General features: G+C 34.5%; 1 protein-coding gene across 4 annotated transcripts in view; it reads right to left on the reverse strand.

The window, feature by feature from the left end:
* The window catches only part of FSTL5 (follistatin like 5), a 422,258-nt gene that overhangs the window by 259,629 nt on the left and 138,949 nt on the right, over positions 1–23,680 (reverse strand). For all 4 annotated transcript variants that reach the window (XM_074589804.1, XM_074589802.1, XM_074589803.1 and 1 more), the window contains exon 3: positions 10,436–10,469. In XM_074589804.1, coding sequence (XP_074445905.1) covers positions 10,436–10,469 — 34 coding nt within the window. The remainder of the gene's footprint in view (positions 1–10,435; positions 10,470–23,680) is intronic.

Raw genomic sequence — 23,680 nt, forward strand, 5'->3', positions numbered from 1 at the left:
CTGAAACATGAACATTCAGACAGACAGAGTATGTCAGATGAGGTTTACGTTGCATCATATATAACACTTTTTATTATTTCTCTATCTCTGCTAGGAAACCCTTCCTTTATGTGTTATGAAGACATATGTTTCCTTATGACATGTTGGTTACTCAAGTCATCATACAGTTGATTAAGTCTTGGGTGTTTGTTTTTTTTTTCCTTTTTCCTTTTTCCTTTGTTGTTTCAAAATTATAACCTTGATTTTAGCAAAAAGGTTATTCCAGTTCCTTGAAATTCGTACCATCATATTTAAGCTCGTTTTCAATATAAACCTGAAAATCATTCAATTCCTTCAGCAATATATGCAGATCTTAGTAACTCTACCGACAACTTCTTGCCAATTCAGTAGTTTCCTTTTTCGTCACAGGATGCTGTGATTTTTGTTAATTTATGTGGATTTAAAGAAACAAATAAACCACACAACTTTTTTCTTTTCTTTTTTTTTTTTTTTACAGCATCTAATTCATTTTTACATTTTAACAAAACTTTAAAAAGCTATTTTCAAAAATGCCCAGAACTTTTATTATTAGGAAGAAAGGGTAGAAAGTTGCATTCATTTACTAAAGATGTATGCAACTGCATAATCAAAGAAGTGTTATATCTTTTTATACTAATAACTTGAATAGCCCCAATGTAAATATAGTTTTTGGTTTTACTTTAGACGATTAAAGTTTAAGCTATAAACTACCTATCCACTCCACAGTCGTGTTGGAATACATACGGATAGGTCTGTTTTTAATATTTGATGCAGTTTACTTTACAGCGGGTTTGTCTAAGGAAATAGCTTTTCAGGTATTTGGGGAGCTATTTAAAATTTAAGGATTTAAAACTGAAAGGAATTTATAAAAGAAACCTACTTTTTATATTTGTAAATTGTAAAGCAGACATTTGATCGACAGCAACCTCTGGTTTGTATCTTTTCAGAAAAGGGTCTGATAATTACCCATATTTAAACTGCTAGTTAAAATGGATGCATTCATTCCTTGCAAAGTCTCCTTAGAAACACCAGACTTTTAAGCATAATCAAAACAGACAGCTGGGTCCACCCTTTATGATAATGTGCCATGCAGCTTTATTAATCTGACCTTTGGAAACAAATGAGAAATTTAGTACTGCCCCACCATAATTGTTAGTGGCAGGCATTTTAGCAGTCTTTAATTTGTGCTTCACTTCAATATCTGCTTCCAGTTATGATGTAAACGTTAACAGGATCTGACACTGTTAATCGTGTTCTAGTGTCTGAAGCAGTGGCAAAAGAGTGTGCTTGGAGTAAACTAGAACATGACCTTAATGGATAATGAAATGCAACAACCCTTGCTATGCAAGGAGTAAGGCAAAAAATGAATACTGTAATTGTTTCAACTGCCATCTGGGTGATATACACTGCTGCAATAATTGGGCGTGAGGGTGGGGGTGGAAATCATGTTCACCAGACTCGTCTTTCAAGGTTATATAAGTTCTGATTGTCCTTTAAATTGCTTGCAAGAGATAGCTGATATGAGAAAATATGTTCCCAATATATAATCAATAGCATTCTAAATAATTCACAATAAGCGCAAAAAATAATTCTCTTTTAGATGGCATGAGTAAGGAAATTTGTCCCATGTAATACAAATGTGTCTCCCCCCCCGGTTTGTTCTTAGAAGAAATGTTTTATAGCCTATAAACAGCACAGAAAACCTATCTGCAAGTTATGTTGATAGCTATTAAACTTTAATGTTATAAATGCACAATAAAAAACACAGTACATGATTAAAAAGACATCTATTTCCAGGTATTTATTTTAAAACAATATAAGTTAAATAGAATTTATTTATGAACTACCAGTACCTGTGATCTGTTGCTTCTGAATGTTATGTTCTCCTCCTGGACTTCACTTTTTCTTTCTAGACAACACTCATCTCCTTTCAATACTCCTTTATGAACAGGCTAGTTGAACTATTGTCTGTATTGTTTTTTTAAGTTCATATCTAAAAAAAAAAATGCTTGTAGAGCCTGTAAAGATCCCTGTGGATTTTTAAAAAGATCAGTCTATATACCTTTTTCAGTGATATAATATCACAGCCTCCTTTTTGTTCAGTAACAAGGTATCACAGCAGGCTGTTTTAGAAGCTTACTTTGAGATTATGCTGATATCTACTGATAAAGCAAGGGTTATGCTATAGAAGAATAAAAACAAATAAGGAAAGTTCCCAGAATCGTAGAATAGTTTAGGTTGGAAGGGAGCTTTAAAGGTGATCTAGTCCAACCCCCCTGCAAGGATCAGGGACATCTTCAACTAGATTGGGTTTCTCAAAGCCCCATCTAACCTGACCTTGAATGTTTCTAGGGATGGGGCAACTAGGCAACCTGTTCCAGTGTTTCACCACCCTCGTTGTAAAAGATTTCTTCCTTATACCTTGTCTAAATCTACCCCCTTTTAGTTTAAAACCATTACACCTTGTCCTATCACAACAGGCCCTGCTAAGAAGTTTCCCCCCATCTTTCTTATAAGACTCCTTTAAACGCTGAAAGGACACAATAAGGTCTCCCCAGAACTTTCTCTTCTCCAGGCTGAAACAACCCCAGTTCTCTCAGCCTGTTCTCATAGGAGAGGTGCTCCAGCCCTCTGATCATTTTTGTGATCCAACAGGCCCATGTCTGTCTGGTAAAGTTGCTTTCCCCAAAATTCTACATTGATTCTTTTGCTATTACATTGTGTACTTATTTACAAATAAAATGTAAGTTTCTAGTGTAACAGCATTATAATAGTTTCTAACATACACTATTCTTTTTTAAAATCTGTTCTAAAAGGAAAACTTCAAGGTGTTAAGATATAAAGACTCTCTTGCTTCAACAGTCTGCAACATAAAACACAAGCTGCTGTTTCTATTATTCTGATTTGATTATTTTTAATCATAACAATTGCCTTCTACATCACAAGTACTGTGAAATAACCTGCTCCCAATGGCTATTGTACACCAAACTTATCTAAGACAACTATAGTACAGATACAAATCATATTTTGCTCCCCATTATGAGAATGGTAAGGTTCTGAAAAGGGGCAGGGTATGCAGAAGAGGTGGGGAACATTTTAAACCAGTGTACCTAAACGCACCAAAGCCATGAGAGCTCCAAGTTTCACAGGGAATGTGATTTTACATTCACATTTCACATTCTTAGATTTCTATTGCTAACGTAATCAAATGAATATTCACTACAAGTGAGAAACATGACACGCATAGCCTAGAGACACTGCAGTAATGTTTATATTATGTATATTAAAGGATCCAAGTATACTTTCTCACTGCATTGCATTCTCTGTATGAATTTAGTGCAAGTCTTCAGTGCTCAAGAGCTAATTCAAATTACTTCATAAAGCCATCTGTGGTTTGCATACCTCTTTTAAGAGGAAAGAAAGAAGTAAACCAAAGCTTAATATTATTGAAAATACACATATTTCTTGTCTTAAGCATAGAGGGGAAACTTAATATATGAAATTACAAAGCTTTTAACATGAATTTTTAACTTATAAAATTCTATATTATTAATAATAAAAGAATAGACTAACTTAAAGTAAGTCAGGTTCATTAACTCTTCTCAGCCTACACCAGAAACAATGCAAGAAACTCTCCAAAACATTTTCAATAGTGTTAAACAGTAGCTACTTTTACATGGAAGCTTTTAAACATAATTTATTTAAAAAAAAAAAAAAAATCAGAGTGCTAGTCAAACTGCACTACTATTCAAAATCATTTGTGGGTCACACATCATTAAAATTCAGACTACTAATACGTTTAAATTCAAATAAGCAAAACTGCTACATTCATCCTTTGAGTGACTTCTTTAAAGCTAGCAGAGTCTTAACAGGAATGAATATGTATTCCAGTAAGTATTCAGGACTTCCCTCCCACGCCAGTGTTGAATCTCTTCTCTGCTGTATCTGTTCAAATGAAATGTTTGTGCACTAAAGAGAGAAACTTCTTGAATACCACTGAACATATTCTCTTTAGTCAAGTTCAAAACGTCTACTTTGAAACAGATTTCACAACTTAACAGAATGTAACCTAAATTTTAGAAGGATGTGGATTAATTTTAAAAAAAAAAAAAACCTAGGTAGGGATACCACTCTCTTGCGTTAGCTCTACAATGCTACTACATACAGAAATAACCATTCTATCGCTTCTTAGCATAGATACATTATTTTGCAGAAGAAGAGTTCTTGGATGGAATTATGACAGAAGGCATTTTTTTCCCCCTCCAAGTTTCTGAATGGCAAGAATGTTACATATGAGAAGAATAATGAAGTCAGATGTCCCTTTCTCTGCCATAAAGAAAACCAAAAGAAGAAAGAAATTCTTTGTGCGTATAATTCCTAAAGCTGCTAACAAGTTCAGATACATCTCACATGAATTTCATTCTATTATGAATGCAATAAAACACAGTTGGAGAACATTTCTGTCTTCACTTCTCCATTATCACTAAAAATATAATACATATGTATATGGTAATATATATGTAATATATATTAGTTGGTATCTCTGTAGTGGTCATCAAGGTATGTGTGACCCCCTCACATAACTCCTACGCTGAGATACGGACATCATTTGTAACATGACACTCAAGAAATTCTACGTGATGCTGTTCATCCCCTGACACCACCATACTAAAACTGCTGACGATTTTTCACTGGTATGGAATGTATGTCTCTGTTTTAAAACATGGTAAGTGCTGCAATTCTGTTATATTTGAACTGTGCTGTATCCACTTGTTGTTACTTGAGTACTTTTACTTACTTTCTTGACTAGCATAAAGAACATTTACCTCAAGACAACAACTGGCGAGTCAAACATGTTCTTGCAGTTTGCTCTGTTTATCTCCACGGCATAGCAAGGCTGACTGGGTTACTGTAAAAATACTGTGCTGTGTCAACGGACAGAAACTGGAATTCAGCTTCATCAATTAATGCTTTCTTTAAAATAAATAAGAAAACCTTTTCACGAAGCTGTATAGTACAGCACAGACCTTTCTCTTTAACGTATACTTTCAAAGCCTGGGTAATTGCGCTGTTATCAAAGATATTACCTAGAACTGATATCTCACCCTCTGACCCACACACTTCAGTTTCTCACAGTGAGCTTTGGGTCTATTCAAAAAGATTGTAAGAATAACTATTATATTAAAACTATTTTCACAGATAAAGAATTTTGTTTCTTTTCAATGCGTTTCATAATCTTGACTTTGAATTTACTCAGCATCTAGGAAAAAAAATGGCATTTTTACAAACGTTAATCACACTAAAGCCATTCCAAGATAATAGTAAATAAATAAAACCCTACAACATTCAGTTAGTAACACTGTATCTGCGGGTGTCTTGTAAGAGCATGGAAATTAAAAGGAATGGAGAATTGTTTGGATGGAAGACAGAGCTGCATTTCTTACGGCGATTCTTAAGTGACAGAAGAGATTTGAGTTTCAGTTGACTAGGTTTGGAGGAGAATGGGATGGGGTAAAGAGGACAGTATTTGGCACACAATTCAAATAATTCTTATACTACCTCTTAAAAGTTTATTCATTCAGGTAAGTTGGATCATAATGACAAAGAAAAAAACTTAAGAAGAAATAACACTGTAGGTCAGATTATTTAGCACTTGCATTCCAATAAAAACAACACTCTCAGACAAACATTTACTAACCTGCCTGCTGTTACATATATTCTCTAAAATACTACATTTTTTATGATATTCACTGCTCTACCAGAGAAGGATTACTATAGTGTAACAAACTAAAATATTATTCAATTCAGTTCAGGAGGATTGCAGTTCAGATTCTAACCATACTTATGTAATACAACTGTTGAAATATGAATTTAGAATAATTTGATCGATGAGACATAATGAGTGACTGGATATGTTACAGAAAGTAATGAAGTGCATTTTTTTGCTATAGTTAACTGGTTTAACATGACATAAGAAAATGATGCCATGTATTCTGCATCAGAACATGCACAGCTTTGGTCATTATCAAAAATACTAGCAGCCAGCCATATGGCAGGATAGGCATAACAGTTTGCTCACCCGCTGGCATTTGAGAGTATCTCAAGCTAAGTTGTCACTTTTAAAAGTTATTGCTTTAGTTAAGGCCTTACTGTTTTTGTCCTTTAAGTACTTTCAATTTGAACAATCTTAATCTTTTCTCACTCCTTCTTGCATTACATTCACCATTGTACAGAAGACGACTACAACTCCAGTCGGAAATCCCAGACAATGCCACAACTGTTGTGGAGGTATGCTAACTGCTTAAGGAGTGAAAAACAAGTAGGATATGCAAGTGTTGCCCATATGGCTTTATGTTTGGTAGCTAAAGATCATAAAAGGAACAGATGTTTGTTAATGGTATCAGAAGAGTCCGGCAATATGTTCATAATAATACGGAATTGTATTTTTGAAACTGATCTGTGAGTCAACAATGATTTGACATTCAGATTATTAAGGTAAGCATAAAATGAGAAGGGTTGAATACAATTAGAAACTCAGGTTGTAATTAAAATACCGTCTGTCAATATTATCCTGTTTAGTTTTGGGTGTTAATGTTGTTCAAAGCTTAGATCAATAGTAGCTAGCAAATGCTATGAAAAGTATGTTTTCCAAATCTTAGCTGGAGGAATTTTTATATCTTTCAGTAACTGTTCTTTAAGTTGCTACAACAAATAGCCAAAGTTACACAAGTTGTGTACAATATCATCTCATTGCTCAATGTCAGCAAAACGACCACCTTACTCTCAGCCTAACTTCAAAACTGTTTTTTAGCTTTTTACTTCTGGTTGATTTTCTCTGGTTTTGCGGTTGTTTTTTTTTTAGAAACATATTAAATACTGCTTTTCTATATTGAAATTAATTTTTCACTCCTAAAAAAAGAGAATTATTGTACCATAAATCAAAATATCTTCGACTGAGTTTAGGAATTGATCTCTGAAATATTACCAGTTAACTGAAATATTTTGTGACTCCTTATTTCCAGGGTGCCCATGCTTTGTCTGAGCAAAGTAATTGAGATGACTTTGAAGTTTGGCAAAAGGTTGATACATGTCACTAGTCAACCTTATGGTTCTTCAGAAATAAAAGTCTTCCAGAATAATGTTGTCAGAAACAATTCCACTTTAAAGTTTATAACGTACTTTAATAAAGCACCTGAAAGTCTCCAAAATTAGCATAAACTGGCAAGAAAATTCTGCACATTGCTAAAATACAACACCATTTCTGATATTGGCAAATGTATTTCCAATTCATTGCAAAAATACCTATTTTATCATCCACCATAGGTTTGGAATAAAATGTGCATTTGTCTGAAGGAGTTAACAATGAAAAAGAGGTAAGGAAGGTCAAATTGTGACTCCAAACCAGAAAGTAAAATTTAGCAAGGTTTTAATTGGTGATTGTTTGCCTTATTATTTCTTTCATATTAAAGATGCGTTATGAAACTAATTTTATTTGTATTCTGCAGTGGTGATAATCATTTTCATGCACAAAAAATTCTCAGAATTGTAAGGAAGTTTGCCAGCGTACGCTAAAATTGTGAAATGTTAACGTATTTTACATAAAAGCAATGTTGCTTTTTTCTCAAACAGTGCACACAAAGAGCTCTTATCCATTAAATGAAGCAAGAAAAAGAATATCACAGATCAGAGAGAGATGGGATTAGTGTCAGAACAGGGCATGTTTGAGTATTGGCTTCTATTTTGGTGTGATTGACTTAGCGGCTGACAGTAGAAGTAACAGATGGGAAGGACAAGTGGGTCAGAAAAATGTCAGGAGAAAAAACAAACACTACAAAACAATAGCAACATCATTAATAAAATATTAATAGGAATCAGATTTATTTTAAAGCAAAAATGAATTAAAATGAAAAATTACTAGGCATTTATAATATAATAAAAGATACAGAATGGTGCTTGTAACTGTCTTGATCCTGCTGAAGTCAAAGGGCATTTGACTTTCATTCTGCTGCAATCTCTTCCTCTTATAAAAATAAAATCTTAAAGAAATTCGTAATAAAAATTAGATACCAAAATACTGATATCAATGGAAATTATGAGGCACACCAGAGATTCCAGAGTTTCATTTAGTAGGGATGTTTAATGTAAGCTGTAATTGTCCTCTGGATTTGGAAGACAACATTGGTTCTGAAAGTTTCAGAACATTTAAGAAACCACAGAAAATGTTTTTATTCTTTTACCGTATACAGTAGCTGTCATGTGCGAAAGTGTAAGGAATGCTGTTAGAACCCTGTCCTGAGAACCCGGGGTTAATTTACCTATCTCAAAAGAACACGCACAGAGCCCAGTACACTTGGATGCTGCATGTGGTTGCTCATTGACAATGCAGGAACATTTATGCCAAAACATTAATTTAGATTTGTTTCATCCAAACCAACCACTACTTCACACAGAAACACTTTTAACATCTTATATATATCTTATAAATTACAAGTGAAATAAAAATATCTTTCTGAAACTTTGCAATAACATGGAAAAAGAGCACACGAAAACAAATAAGAAATTTAAAAAATATGAAAAGAGAAGGCCAAAAAAACCCCCGACCCCAAAACAAACCACAAAAAAGCATTAAGCAGGTAAGCGTATCTGTATATGTGTGTGTGTGCATATATATATTCCGAAGCCTACTCTGTGCATGAGTAGTCTTTCAGACCACTGAAACCCTCCAAGTTGAATTGTCAGTTTAGGCAGAGACAAGCACAGCATGCAGGAAGTTTAGCAGATTAAAAGTTTCCTCAAGAGATGTTACAGATATAATCACAACAAATTTTGTGCAGCTGAGCACCAATTTCACTGCCTGTTTGGAGGTAATGGATATCTCACTTCAAGTAGGGTTTAATGCTTTCCTTCGGCTGTAGTTGTGGACAATATTTTACAAGCCTTGGAAAATTGTTTCTGTGGTTGATTAACTAAACTAACAGCTAATGAATATGATGGGCACTCCCAACTAGCTCATTATTTTGTTCCTACTTTCACTCATTCCTCACACGCATAGCGTAGCGACCACACACATGGCAACAGGGTGGGGTAGGAGGTGGGAGGGGGAGTGTCAATCAGCCAAATATAACTGAAATAAATCATAAAAATTCACAAGGAATAGCCTTGTGAATACAAGGAATACTTGTATTGTATTAAGTCGTAAGACAGGAAAGGTCTTTGAAGAATACATCACAGATACACTCACTAACTACATCGACAGATGATTCAACTTTATATTGTACTACCTCAGAAAATAAAATTATAAATCACAAACTGGTGAAACTGACATTTTTTTTATTTATTTTACCATGCAAATGCTTCAAACAAAGGACTATAGGTCTTTCAGATGATGTTAATCATATCATCATGATGTCATTGTCCTGCCACAACTCCAAACAACCATTAGATTTGGTTTGTCTTTAGATGCCTGTGTATAGCCTTAGAGTGAGGGAAAGCAAGGAAATTGAGATTAATGAGTACTGTGATACATAAATAACTGAATTAAGAACAGATAACTCAGGTGATGTGATTAAGCATTGCTTCCTCAGGCAATAAAAAGATACAGGTTAGTTTGTCACTTAATTCCCTCCTCTCTTTATAACCTTTAACTGGTGTTCTTTCTTCTTCTACTTTCCTTTTGGTTTCCCTTTTAAAGCACCTCATAGCCTTCCTTCATAAGCAACTAAAATATGAAGAGAACAATCTTTGCCTCTATTGGCAATTTTGCCTTTCATTACTTGCTTAGCAGATTTTTAACCAAGAGATTTGGGTGCTCTGTCTCTTATCAGAATTTGTATTAGAAAGAAGCATGAAATCCACAATTTGGGTTTCTGAACTCTTTAATGTTCTTGATACAAGGCTGTTTCTTTAACTTGGATATTCTATTTCATGTAGTACCTAGCCACTGGCACAGAGGAAGGTGCAGTGGAAGTATAAAAAAAAAATTATATGCAAAAACTACAGATGACAATAGTTTTGCAAGGCAGCCCACTAAGGACTTGATTAATTTCTGCATAAATTGGAATCACATCCAATTACAGATTTGCTGAACGGAAATGGAGAAGCTAAAGTGACACTACTGGAGTTTCATTGAAGTATAATAAGCATACACAGCTGAGGATGCAAATTTAGTGAGAAGCTGTGCAGCCCATCCCGTCCAGAGTAGAGCAGTCAGCCTTGTTCACCTCAAGCATAGTTCCAAATATAGTAGCTTACGCATTTACTTTCTACATTGCATCCTCCTTTCCCAGATATCTTTTTGTCATTTCAAATACCAAAACACTCAGCGAACAATTTGTCTGGATAATTTTTTACCAACAATAGATGTTAGATTTGTGATAATTACAAGAATCTCTACATTTTGAAAATAATTAGCACTTACCTTTATTTCTTGAGCTTTCCTGATTCTTTTGCTGCTGCAATGAAAAGAGAAAAATATGTTATTTATGGAATTATTTACCACAAAAATCATAGACATACAGATCCAAAAAGAGACGATCTAGTTCATCCTCCTTCCTGCACCAAGGTAAAATCAGCTATGCTTTTCCTGCTGCAGAAATATTCCGATATAACCTGTTTTCAAACTAGTATTTTTCACGTTTTTTTCACAATGACGGTGAGTAAATGCTGCAACACATTGTCCAAAGAGTCCCTGCAGTCTCTGTCACTTTACCTATATCTTGCGAGTTGCTCATAATTCAACTGAGCAAGACCCTGTAGAATCTGATGTAATTTTGAAGGCAGATCTGCTTTAAGCAACTGATTGAACTATGTAGCTGTAGAGGCCACTGCCAGCCTAAATTATTCCGTGACATGAAGAGGGTGTTCCAGAACCTTGTAAGCCCTGAAGCAGTGCTTAACTGTCCTCAGTTTCATCCTGAAGGAAACTTTGCCAAAGTCCCCTCAACTACAAATAGGTTTGGGTTTTTTCTTATTTTTCCTGACTTGCTTGCATCACAGTGAACATAGAAAACATTTTGTCTTTAAAGCAAAACAAAGACATCTTCCCTTGCTTCAGTTATCTTCCAGTCTTCTCTTTCTATTTTTAGGGGTTTTTTTTAATATGTGTTGCCTAAAGTATTCCAATATTCCAATTCAGAATTGTTTAGAACTAAGGATTTTTTAAAATACATCAGCTCTATAACTGCATCAGCAACACATAACATATATTGACATTTTTCAAAATAACATTTACCTTCCAAAAAACCAATATGACACAGCTGATTCACAGTCAACAAGTTTTTCACTACGATCCCCTTAGTTCTTCCCTCTCACCCATGAATCTTTTCCCATAACACTGTTACCTAGTTATTTCTCGTTTTGGATTTTCTTTTAAATACCACTGTACTATTTTTCTGTAAAAATGTGTTTAAAAATAACGTAAAAATATGTTAGGAGATAAGAGGAAAAGATTCCTTCTACTGAGGCAACACCACACAAAAATGGATGTAAAATTCCATGTTTAGAAAAGAATCAGCTGATAAAGCTTCTGAATCTCTTTTTTGAACCATCAGAACAAGTTATTCCCACACCTACATCCAGAAGATGAAACCTGACCAAGTTGTTGATGGAGTAAGAGATTTTATATTTCCTGTTATGCAAAAACACCTATCTTTCACATCTTGAAGACTAAATTTGTATTTCTATTATTTGTTAGAAAGTCTGCATGAGACACACTGGTTATGTAAGTCCCTTAGTTATTATTTCTAATGACAGAGGAACAGGAAAGAGTGGGGTTGATGGTTGGACTTGATGATCCCAAGGGTCTTTTCCAACCTAAATGATTCTATGATTCTATGAATGGAGGGCAGAGAGCAGGAGAGAAAATTAAGACAAGAATTAGCCCAGGGGTACCTTGCAACCCAAACCATACTATGATCCTATGACTGACCAGTATCACATCACGTGCACATGATATGAAACAACTCATAGGTAATTCAAAACCTCACAGCGGTGGACATTTCTTTCATATTCCCATTAAAACAATAACTGTTGTATAAACCTTATACATATTAATATAGTATTAATTCTCAACACTAATACCAAGAACTGAAATTATGTCAACCAGTGGGTATGTGTGAACATACTGCATATATGAAATGGGTCACAGCTAGCTTAAGTAGAAATTTGACAGTTTATGAAGTAATAGGCAAATGCTTGCAAGGCTGATGATTAGGAATCCACCAAATGTAAGTAAGTGGCAGAAAAAAAGGAGAATAGGCACAGTAAAAGTGCCTGTAACAAGCACAACGATACTTGAGGCCTTTGGATGGCACATGATAACTCCATTACAAGCTGACTATAAGGTGGCCAAACAGAGCAACCTGATACAGTGCTAACTATAGGACAGCAGTAGGGCTCGAAAACCAGAGGCAGAATGGCCAGGCTAAAACTCTGAATCAATTAGTTCCCGAGAGAAGTATCACATTTAATACAGGACAAGTTAACTGGTTGTTACCAGGAACTGGGACAACTTTTACATCTATCTAAAGGATGCTGTTTTATCTTAAAGCCACCAGCACAACCTCTTAGGCTGACCCACTTATTTCTAGTTCAGATCAGAGTATTGGGCTTACCTATGTTTAATTCTAGCTCTGCTTTCTTCTCCTACAAAATCCTGAATCCCTTCCATAAGAGTCTAAGAAAATACTTTTTCCATCAGCCACATTCAAGGCCAGGCTTGAGGAGGCTCTGAGCAACCTGATCTAGTTGAAGATGTCCCTGCTTACTGCAGAGGGGTTGGACTCGATGACCTTTAGAGGTCCCTTCCAACCCAACACATTCTATGATTCTATGATATACTATGCTATCAGTGTGTTAGACTCAAATTTTGTAAATATTTATAGAACAAAGGCGGTAATCAGAAATTGTGAAAAAGGTACTTTAATCATGTTAAATGTGTTGACTTACTGCCATCAAGCTAACAAAGCAGCACTGCATCAAAAATTACTTATGAAAATGTTTCAGAGTTATCAAGTCAAAAGTTTGAAATGGCTGAAATTTATCATTTTACTGTTTTGAACTAAAAATTAAGTCAATGCAATACTTTACTGAAAACACACAACCATTTCCAGCCTCAAGTTTCCTATAAATATAGCCTGATAATTGTTCAGAAAACTTTTTACCTTTTGTAATTTTACTTGCACAACCATTCTTTTACAACAGTTTCTAAGTAATGAAGTCTAAGTGCTGATGAAGTTATTTCTTGTTTTATTTGAGCAATTATTTATTAAGCCATATTTTCTAGTTATATTACTTGTTTCACAAGCTAAAATATTGAATGAAAATCCATTTGAAAATTAATGGTATATTTACATAGTAACTTATTAAGCAGCATATTTCTTAAATGCTCTACTTTCTACACGTAAAACATTATGACAATGTCTTAACTAAAGAGCCAGATGTCCCTGTTGAGCATTAGTAGTAAAAACTCATTCATAAAAAAGAAACAAGTAAAATACACACTGAAATTAAAAAAAAAAGCATCAAGTTCGTTAAGTTCATTTCCCAAAGGGATCACTGAATACTCTGAAACTACAACTAAAGTCGACAGCTCTTCTGTTTATTCATTTTGATTTCACTGTCTGACACACATCCTGTTGTTTGCTTGGCAAACACTGAACAATTATTTTCCACTCAAGTAATAACTGCTACCATAGCACGTTCGCCTAATTGAAGTTTTAGGTTTATTTTATTTTCTGACTGACAAGTTGCTTCTTCAGAAATGCTGAAGTCAATGTAATATGAAAGTTTTAAAGTATGTAACTCAAGAAGTTTTCCTCAGTAGCACACTTGTACGTAATTGCATATATTCACTAAACACCAGATCACCTACATGAGAACGAACACAATAAACAATTTGCTTTATAACCTGATGTTCACTGTTAAGTATATACTGATCTAGTTGTCTTCAATGACATAAGAAAAACCTGTGAGAATTTACTCAAGGCAGTAATCTGTCCCCAAAATTTCAAACTCTGATTTTACACAAAAGTTGCTCAAAGAGATGCTCTTTGTTTTATGTACTGCAATTCTTCAAATATTTGCTGCTTTATAAGTTTATGCCAGTAAAAATGGCATTGGGAATAGGCCAAATGCAAAACACTTGCAATGTTCCTTTTCTATAACAGGATTTTTAAATTTGAACAAAAAGAAGAAATCAGATAACTTTTTTTTTTTGCTTTTGTTGCAATTTATGAGGTATTTTTAACATTCTATAACCTATTGATAATAAAGAGTGCACCAATTACACCTCAGTACTAGTTGCAACATTTTGTTCCATCTATATGCAACGAATGTTTGTTATTATGGTGCTCGTATCAGGTTCATTTAGTCTTAAGTATGTCCAGATTGTACATATAAATCTATGGAATAAAGTTAACGTCTACACCAATATATAGGTCTTCTAATAGTATACCTTTTGATAACATTTTTCCCAGTTACCATGCAAATAATTTCAGAATAAGACTTATTACATATCTCTGTCTGAGCAATATAGAAAAATATCACCTGTAACTAATTCTGTGCACTCACACAGCTTTTTAAACTCTACCAATGAGAAGAATAAAGCTATAATCAATAATACAAGAGTAGTTAATAATTCACAGGGACATAGAAATGTTTAGCTACCATAACCTTAAATAATGAGGTCATGTAATCTACAAACAAGTAAAACGTATGGTTACAACTTCTCACATTTTGTAAAATAATACGGGTAGTGATGCTATATTTGTGTTGTTGCCTGCAACCCAATCTTACAAATCTAAGTTAATGACTTTTTTCTTGTTTCAAAATAAAGAAGTGTGTCAAAACCTGTACCTGTCTGGAAGGTATGTTTTCAAATTCCTCCATTAATACATTAGAAATACTGGTCAGATATAAAAAACCACACACAAAAAAAAACCAAAAACAAAAAAAAACCCTTCTATTAACAATAAAATATGGTGTACTAGATTGTAAAGCATTTCCACGTATGTTCTTAATGTGTCTAAAATGCAATGAATAGTATTTCCTGAAATACAGGATATGATGCGACAGGTTGAACTTACAAGTAACTCTAAATCTCTGATTTTCATGCTGTACTACAACTAAAGCAATAGTTTTAGTATTGCTTAACTCCTTTGATGTTTCTTTTTAAACTACAGCCAGCATTTGATATAGATCTATCTAGCACTTTCTTCTAGTCTTCATAAAAGAGAATTTGGGTTTGTTTTCATTTTATATCTCTTTATAGGTCGGAGAGTGAAACTTAAACTTTAACAGGCAGGTTAACTCAGTGGAATCTTATTAATGATAAGCATTCTGTGCCTAAAAAAAAAAAAAAAGGATTTAGAGGCAATACGTAGCCAAGTCTTGTCAGTGTTCAGATACCGCAATTTAGAGGCTGAAGACTTAATCCAAGCATTGATGACTAGATCAGAGTAGCCTTGCAGGAGAGCAATCTTAAAAATCAAATCTTGGTATCAAAGGAGAAGAGAAACACTTAAAAGGATGAGAAGGACTTTTTAGGGAGAACAGAGTACAAGCTCAGCAAAGTTAGGAGAGGAAAGAAAATTACTCAGATGAAATATTAAAATTAAAAAGGATTTTTTTTAAAAATGGAACATGTTAAGATTTCAGTGACTTAAAAAAAACCAAAAAAATTTCAAGGAAAGAAGGCATTAGATGCAGCGTATCTTTTATTTTCTTTAAAGACCTTATTTTTTTCTAATATCTTTAGTTTCTTTAATTTCAGATGAAGACTTTTGATCACCTTTTCATGGCTTAGTTTCCTCAAAAGACTTGAATTTTAACTTCAAGATGCCATTCAATCTATCAAGAAAAAACTTTGCTAGCAGATCGTAGACCAGCCTCAGTGTGATATGTGTTGGGCCAGCAAGATGCTTGGTAGCAGCTAAGTGCATCCAGATAGAAAGAGAAGTCTGTAAGCCTCAAGTTATTTCAAGATTAACCAGTGATTAGACTGGATGTAGCATCTCTGAACTGTGAAATTAACCTTCTGCCTAGGGAAAGCTGATTTAATATTAGCCTTTTCAACTGAAAACACAGAGTTAAAAAATATAGAAAAATTTATATTGAAGGTGCATTAAATACAGATTCTTCCTTATTATTAAAAGATGAAGTATGTGAATTAACTTATGTAGAAAACCACTGAGAAGCAATGACTTATGTTAGTGAGTAGATGTTATAAGCACCTACAACTTAGGAAAATTAAGTTCGGATGCTCAGAGAAATAGGAACTGCTCATCCTGTTTGATGGTAAACAAACAAACCTCTAAGAGCCTTGGAACATGAGAGAGGTAAACAAACAATTGTTCATCATGCCAGATACTTCCACTTGCATTTGTGCAGCATGCTAGCGTTTTGATGCTAGTTGGCCTGAAAATAAAAAATCTCTATCCATATGCTATTAGAAAGCATGTAAATGTGCAAACATCACTGTATTAAGTAAAATATACCAATTCCGTATAAACACTGTGGTGTGGAGGAGTCAACAGACCTGCTTTTACATACATTTCTGTTATTTTTCTCCTGTATTGCACTATTATATATATAAACAAAATATTTTCACCTCGCTTGTTCTCAACTGATATATAGTTATATATATTTACTGTCTAAGTAATATTGGAATAATTACATGAACCACAATATTATATTGTTATCTATTGCTACGAGTCACCTGTAAGCAGAACAAATCATCTTGCATCCCAGGATTTTTTATCTGCCTCAATATAGCAAAATGGTTTTGAATTTAACAGTCTCCAACCAAATTAATCAGACAAGTTGCGTGGCTTTGCATGGTTTTGTGCTGCATCATATTGTATAAGCCTGATAAAACGTATCGATGCAGAACATATTAGAACCGTAAAGAAACCTTTCTTGTGTGTCTAACAGAGTGAATTCAATGTAAACTTTTCAAAGCACAGTGGATGAAAGTGGAGAAAATGTCAAGTTTTCTGCTGTGTTTGTGAACTAAAAAAGATCATGGATGGCTGACCACACAAATTGCTATTCAGGCAAATCATAACTTATAAGCTATTTGCAATATATATCAAACTAGGGTCTGTAAAGAAACTTATTTAAATATACACAGAAATGCTTTTGCAAGGTATAAGAGCTCTTTTTCTAGTGCTATTTTCTCTTTGTCTTAACACACAAATAGTGTCAATATCTCTTAAAACGTCCCAACATTTTGACATCATCCTTGTTCAAAAATGACGTTTGGTACATAATGTTGGCATAGTATCAAATTTTATTTAGAAAGGGCTTCATATTAGCAATAAGGGAGTAGAGCAGGATGGTTAAAGGGACTCTTAATGTACAGTGATTCCAAAGAAGGTACACAGCAATTTATAGTAAAGACAAGAACTGATCTGTAAAGGTAGATAATATTTTAGGACTAACAAAATCCACCAGCCATTTTAGAAACAGCAAAGCTAGTTTCTTAGGCCCGCTTAAATACGTATCACGTGCATTCCATTTGTTTTTTTTTCTTTTGAAAGAAGAGCCAGTATTTATAAACCATGGATGTTGGACATAGAAGCATATTGACTTCCACTTAATTCTGGGTTTTTTTGAAAGACAAACTACATACTTGTACTGCATCAGAGAACCTCACCCATCTCTCTGCCTGAACCATCTGCTGAGGATCTGGGTACATGTCTGCCAGAGTGGGCTAGTGATAAAGAAGAATATTTCCTTCTTGCAAAACTCAGGCAAAGTCTCCTCTTCCCTGCTGGCCATATTTAAAAAGTAGCTGCTGAATTAATGGAATTCTTAAAATAAACAAATTGCTAATTAGTCTAAAACATATGGTAGATTGTCCTTGATATGTGACAAAAATTAAAATAATTTAATAAACATAAACCACTAATTACAGAAACTCTGATGAAAGAGGGAGTGCAAACTTATTTGCTTGATTAACAATTTATAATGAAAATTTATCATTAGTCATATCATAAAATGTAGTTAAAATGCATAAAATTAGTTTTGTGTTCATTACCTTTAACATTCATTTTGCAGTGCGAATACTTTGTTACTATATAGTTACTTTAAAAAAGTAATTAAAGGAATAATTGTTATTAAAGATATTATTTCATTGAGACAGGTACCAAGATAATTATTCCTACCATGTTGTTAAAACACACACAAGCAATGGCAGTTGTACAACAACATATTAGTTTATATATACAATACATATATAATCTTATATATATATAAAAAAATACAACAGCTTTAATTACAAGAAATCTGAATTATACACGTACAGATTTTTATTCATGGATGAAATAGTAGCATGGTAACAGCTATAGATAGCAAGTGCCCATACAGCACAAGACAATTTGGTAAACTATTCTCAGAACCAATTTGGTCAATGACATTATGCTGAAAGTTTGTGTTTCAAAAAAGTTTCACAGAATCAGACTTATCAGACCCAGCAATTGCAGTACAATTGCATTTTAAACTACAAATGCACGCAAAGCAGAAGCAACAACATTTACATTTGTAAAGCTATTCTGTTAAATAGCAGTAAGCAAGGCCTTGGTTATTATACTAAGGAAGAAAGAATGAGCAAAAAGTGATCCATTTTCCTGTTGCTCTTGTCAGAATACTATTTACTACAGAGAGCTTTGTAATTTAATGTTTGCACCAGGATTCTTGCGCTGGTATCCTGCATACACAGCTCAGTCTTGTTAGCAATTGCCACCGTTTATGGCAGCAAATTCTGGGAAAACAACGTGACACAGGCTGTTCTTGTATCAATTAATGCATTACATGAATGCAAGACTGTGTGAAGGAAACAAGATGCGGAGCAAGGTGGCTAGGCAGAAATAAGGAAAAATATAAAGCTGTTGAAGTTTTCAGAATTAACACCGTTCCCAGGATTTGGTATTACTAGGTATTACAGTCTTAGAAAAAGGCTTACAGGCCTGTGGAGAAGATTTGATGAAGCCTTGAATTCATGAGCCGTTATGAAAGGGACCTGACAGCATTTGGGAAGCCTAGATACAAGACTGAAATATTGTTTCATTAAAAACAAAATAACAAGAAAAAAAATCCAACCATAGAGTTGGGGGTAGAGGGCAACTGTGAAATCTGATGATTTGGTTCTTGGTTTGCTGATTTAGATCCCTGAGGAGTACAACAATCATGGCAGACTCAGAAAGGGGGGCATGAAGCAGTTGTTCCTCTTCGCGTGCAGCAAATTACAACCCTTCAAAGCAAAGGGGAAGCAAAGAAAAAATAAAGATATGCAAAAGTTCCACATCATCTTGTCTATGCCTTTATACTTTTAAAGAAAACTATCTTTAGGCCAGGCTTCAACAAAGCATGCACTTCCTTCTGTTTGCTTTTCCATCCGTTAAAGTTCTACACAAAGGCTAATCCACGGTTTTTCCATTAAGGCACATCTGACTGTGCATTAAAGCAAATCACCTAGACGTGTTGGTAGGGCCCATACTAGTCTTAAAGGCAGCCTCGGACCATGTAAAGCAGAGCAGACAAAGCCTTCGTCCTCAAGGTGAAACAATTGTTCTGGGATAAAGTTACAGCCTGACTCACAATGTTCTTCAGTACCAACCAAATTGAAGTAGCTTCATACTAATGTCACAGTAATCTTGTATAAACTGCGTATTACATTCTACAAAATAATACTTCTTTTCCAAAACAGGCAGAGATAGAAAGACTAATGCATTTTAAAAGCAACAATTCTTCTGGTAGTTCATGACTAACGTGTTCACGTTTCCTAAAACTGCTGCCTAGTGTAAGGCTGCAGAGAGCTCCCAAGGGAAATAAGCACCCTGGAGTTAGGCTTATATGCCCTGATTACTGTCGCAGTGGAAAAGAAGCTAAGAATTAGATTTGATTTTATCTTATCTTTAAATTCAAGGATTCTTATTTCACTAAATCATTGCTTTTTAAGTAGGACTGTAAAGTTTTCTATTGTCTTTTCATTTCCGATGTAAGATCTTGTCCAAGAGGAATCTTAAGGATTCTAGAGGCCCAATAAAACAGTAGGCAAAGGCCAAATAAAGTCTTTCCTTCATCTTACTGAGGCAGAGAAGGGCCTGTTTTCCAAATTTTGTCTTTCTTTAAATGGAAAAATCAGAGAAAATCTTCATGCTAACTTTAAGGATCAATTCTTCTACGGCTGTTACCCTTCTATATATACACTGCTTTCATTAGGACAATTAATCCTAAAACAACTGGCCGCAGTTCTGAGCCAAATAGGAAAAAATAAATAATCAATGGAACATGCATAGAAGCTTACTCTGGGTAAATTTCTCAGGTAGCTCATTCTTACAGAAATACAACGTAACTATAGCTGTTGACCTGGGGGTGTTGGTCGACAGCTAGCTGAAAATGAGCCAGGAGTGTGCCCAGGTGGCCAAGAAAGCCAGTAGCATCTTGGCTTGTCTGAGAAATAGCGTGGCCAGCAGGACTAGGGAAGTGATTGTCCTCCTGTACTTGGCACTGATGAGGCCACGCCTCAAATACCATGTCCAGTTTGGGACCCCTCACTACAAGACAGACATTGAGATTCTGGAGTGAGTCCAGAGAAGGGCAATGAAGATGGTGGAGGGTCTCGAGCATGAGGAGCTGAGGGAACTGGGGTTGTTTAGCCTGGAGAAAAGGCGGCTGAGGGGAGACCTTAGCGTTCTCTACAACTACTTGAAAGCAGGTTGTAGCGAGGTGGCAGTCTGTATCCTCTCCCAAGTAACAAGCAATAGGACAAGAAACAATGGCCTCAAGTTGTGCCAGGGGAGGTTTAGATTGGATATTAGGAAAAATTTCTTCACTGAAAGGGTTATCAAGCATTGAAACAGGCTGCCCAGGGAAGTGGTTGAGTCACCATCCCTGGAGGCATTTAAAAGATGTGTAGATGTGGTGCTGAGGGACATGATTTAGTTGTGGACTTAGCAGTGCTAGGTTAATGGTTGAACTTGATGATCTTACAGATCTTTTCCATCCTAAACGATTCTATGATTCCAGCCTACCAAGGAAGAAATGAGATAACACAGGACAGTTGATAAGGTGCTGTAAATGAATTTACTTATCTCATACAGGTCATAAGCTAACCATACTCATTGTATATATTTATTTTGAAATTATCTGACGACACTCCAGATTTGAGTAGACAAATAAGGGAGAGAGAGATCTCCAAGAGGCAATATTTTAGCATACTGAATTATAATGACAGGACCAGAGGAAATGGTATGAAGTTGAGGCAGGGGAGGTTTAGGTTAGGTATTAGGAAGAATTACTTCACAGAAAGAGTGGTCAGGCACTGGAACAGCCTGCCCAGGGAGGTGGTTGAGTCACCATCCCTAGAGGTATTTAAGAAACATCTAGATTTGGCACTTCAGGGCATGCTCTAGTGACAGAGATTGTAGGGGTTTTTTTTGTGTGTGTGTGTATGGTTGGACTCAATCTCAAAGGTCCTTTCCAACCATGAAGATTCTATCACTGGAAATTCTAAGGGACAGTATTTAGTGGGTGTTCTATTATCTTCCCCCTCATGTGAGCTCCTAAAACTCCAGGTAACCCCAGAATTACTGAAAAGCATTATATTTCCTGACAAAATAGTGTTATTTTTTTTCCCCAAAACCCCAGTACAGATGGATCTTAGCTGCACAATTCCCACTGACATTAATGGGAGTAATTTGCCTAAAACCCCTATTCTTTTTTTTTTTTTTTTTTAAATTTCAGAGATGGTTTTTAAGTGCAATTTTCTCAAGTGTAATTTTCTATAAACCACATAATGTGCATTGCATTTTGTTATTCAGCCTTTCTGAGGCTCATTCAGATCTTATCTTTCCTCTCTGCAAATTTTTGTCTAGATAAAAGAAAATGTGCAGGAAGAATGACAATTAGAGAGTATAGACACGAGAGTGTCAACATCAATTACCTTCTTACAATGCAAGTAATATATAGTCTGTGCTAGGACATAAATATGGGTAAAAATGTAGTATATCTACCAGTATTGATTAAAACCGATATGCTGATAAATTTCTAGGAATAATATTTTGTTTCTGCCTTTCATCTTACAAAGGCAGATAAGGTAGTGTTGCAAAGGAAAAAAGAAACTCATGATATGAATATTAATCAGTTGCACCTGCCCTTTTGTAAAGTGTTCAACTGTACATTTGAGGTATACATTCATTTTAGCCAGAAATTTGATGAAAGGTTATACCGTATTATCCACTGTGTGACATTTAGTAAACTAGAAAGTAAAATTAAGATGATTTTTTTCTGTTGAATCTTAGAAAATTCAAGATTAGCTCAGTATTTGGTTGTTGAATTTCAACTAACTATTCAAAATAAATCATGAAGTGAAGCTATATACAGTACAGATGTACCAACAATTGGTTACAGTCTCCCTACTGTGAAGTAGGGAATGTATTGTAAAGCTTCTAGTTATTTTCTCGTGGAGTTCATGTTGGAAGCAAGAAGCTTACAAAAAAAAAAAAAGTGTGCAAAGAGCTGAAATAACAATTCAGTAAATATCCAAAGTTCTAATCTAATTGATAAGTGTATTTTAATAATAGTTCCTTAATTTTTATATAGATAAAAGACATCCATTTTTCTTCCCTGCCCTAGATTGATACAGCTAAAATCAGGTTTGTTTTTAATAATGAACTATGAATAATGTTTTGCAAACATTCCCTTGTACCGAACCAAAGACTTTCATTACATTCTCTCTAATGATGGAGTAGATATCAGGATGCAGTCATTGGAAGGAGAAGACAGATGTATCCAAATGATAAACTCTGTTAATAATAAACCATCAAGGGAAATGATCTGGAAATATTAAGGTGTAGAAAGTATTGGAAGACTCAATAATTTTTTTGAAGGACATGCTTTACTCATGCTGCAGTTACAGGAGCAATGAAGGAATACAGAAATAAATGGGTGACCTTCATCTGGAAAGTCAGATTGGCTAATACAATAGTTTCTCAGACCTTTGGAAAAAAAAAAAAAAACAAAACAAAACCAACCCACAAACTATCAATTGCAATGGGATTGGTCTTTCACAATCTTTAGGATCATTTTAGTGTAATATAGTAGTTACTATTATTTTTAACATATTTTTTTATCCAGTAGAATTGTTACATCAAATGATGTAACACCAAATAATATTAGATATATGAATGAAGTTGAATAAATTCTATTAAAATAATGTAATATTAATTTTGTATTACTTGTATTGATGTATGAGTATAATCCTCAGGTAAGAATGGTAGAAATTAATAGCATTTCCATGAATGACTCTAGAGAATGAAGGATTTTGCTAATGCCTGAGGAGAGTGATAGACCTTATTTCTTAGAAATTAGACTTGAATTATAGGCTGTTTATTCCAGGTTACATGCCCAGAGGCTATACATTAAACAAATGACTAACAATTTTTGTTTCGTTTGTTTTCATGGGAAGGGGGGGACATAGAAGGAATAAGTTTGTTATGTTTTTCGTATTTCAAATTAATATTGAGTAGGGGAACTCAATTCCAAAAATGTATTTGATAGAATTAACAATGACTATTAAGCAGTTGTTATTAATACCATGCAATATTAAAGAAATATTTATTGCTATTTTACTTAATTCATATAAATGCACTGTTCATACATT

The sequence above is a fragment of the Larus michahellis genome, chromosome 5 (genome assembly GCF_964199755.1).
Source record: "Larus michahellis chromosome 5, bLarMic1.1, whole genome shotgun sequence".
Taxonomy (NCBI): Eukaryota; Metazoa; Chordata; class Aves; order Charadriiformes; family Laridae; genus Larus; species Larus michahellis.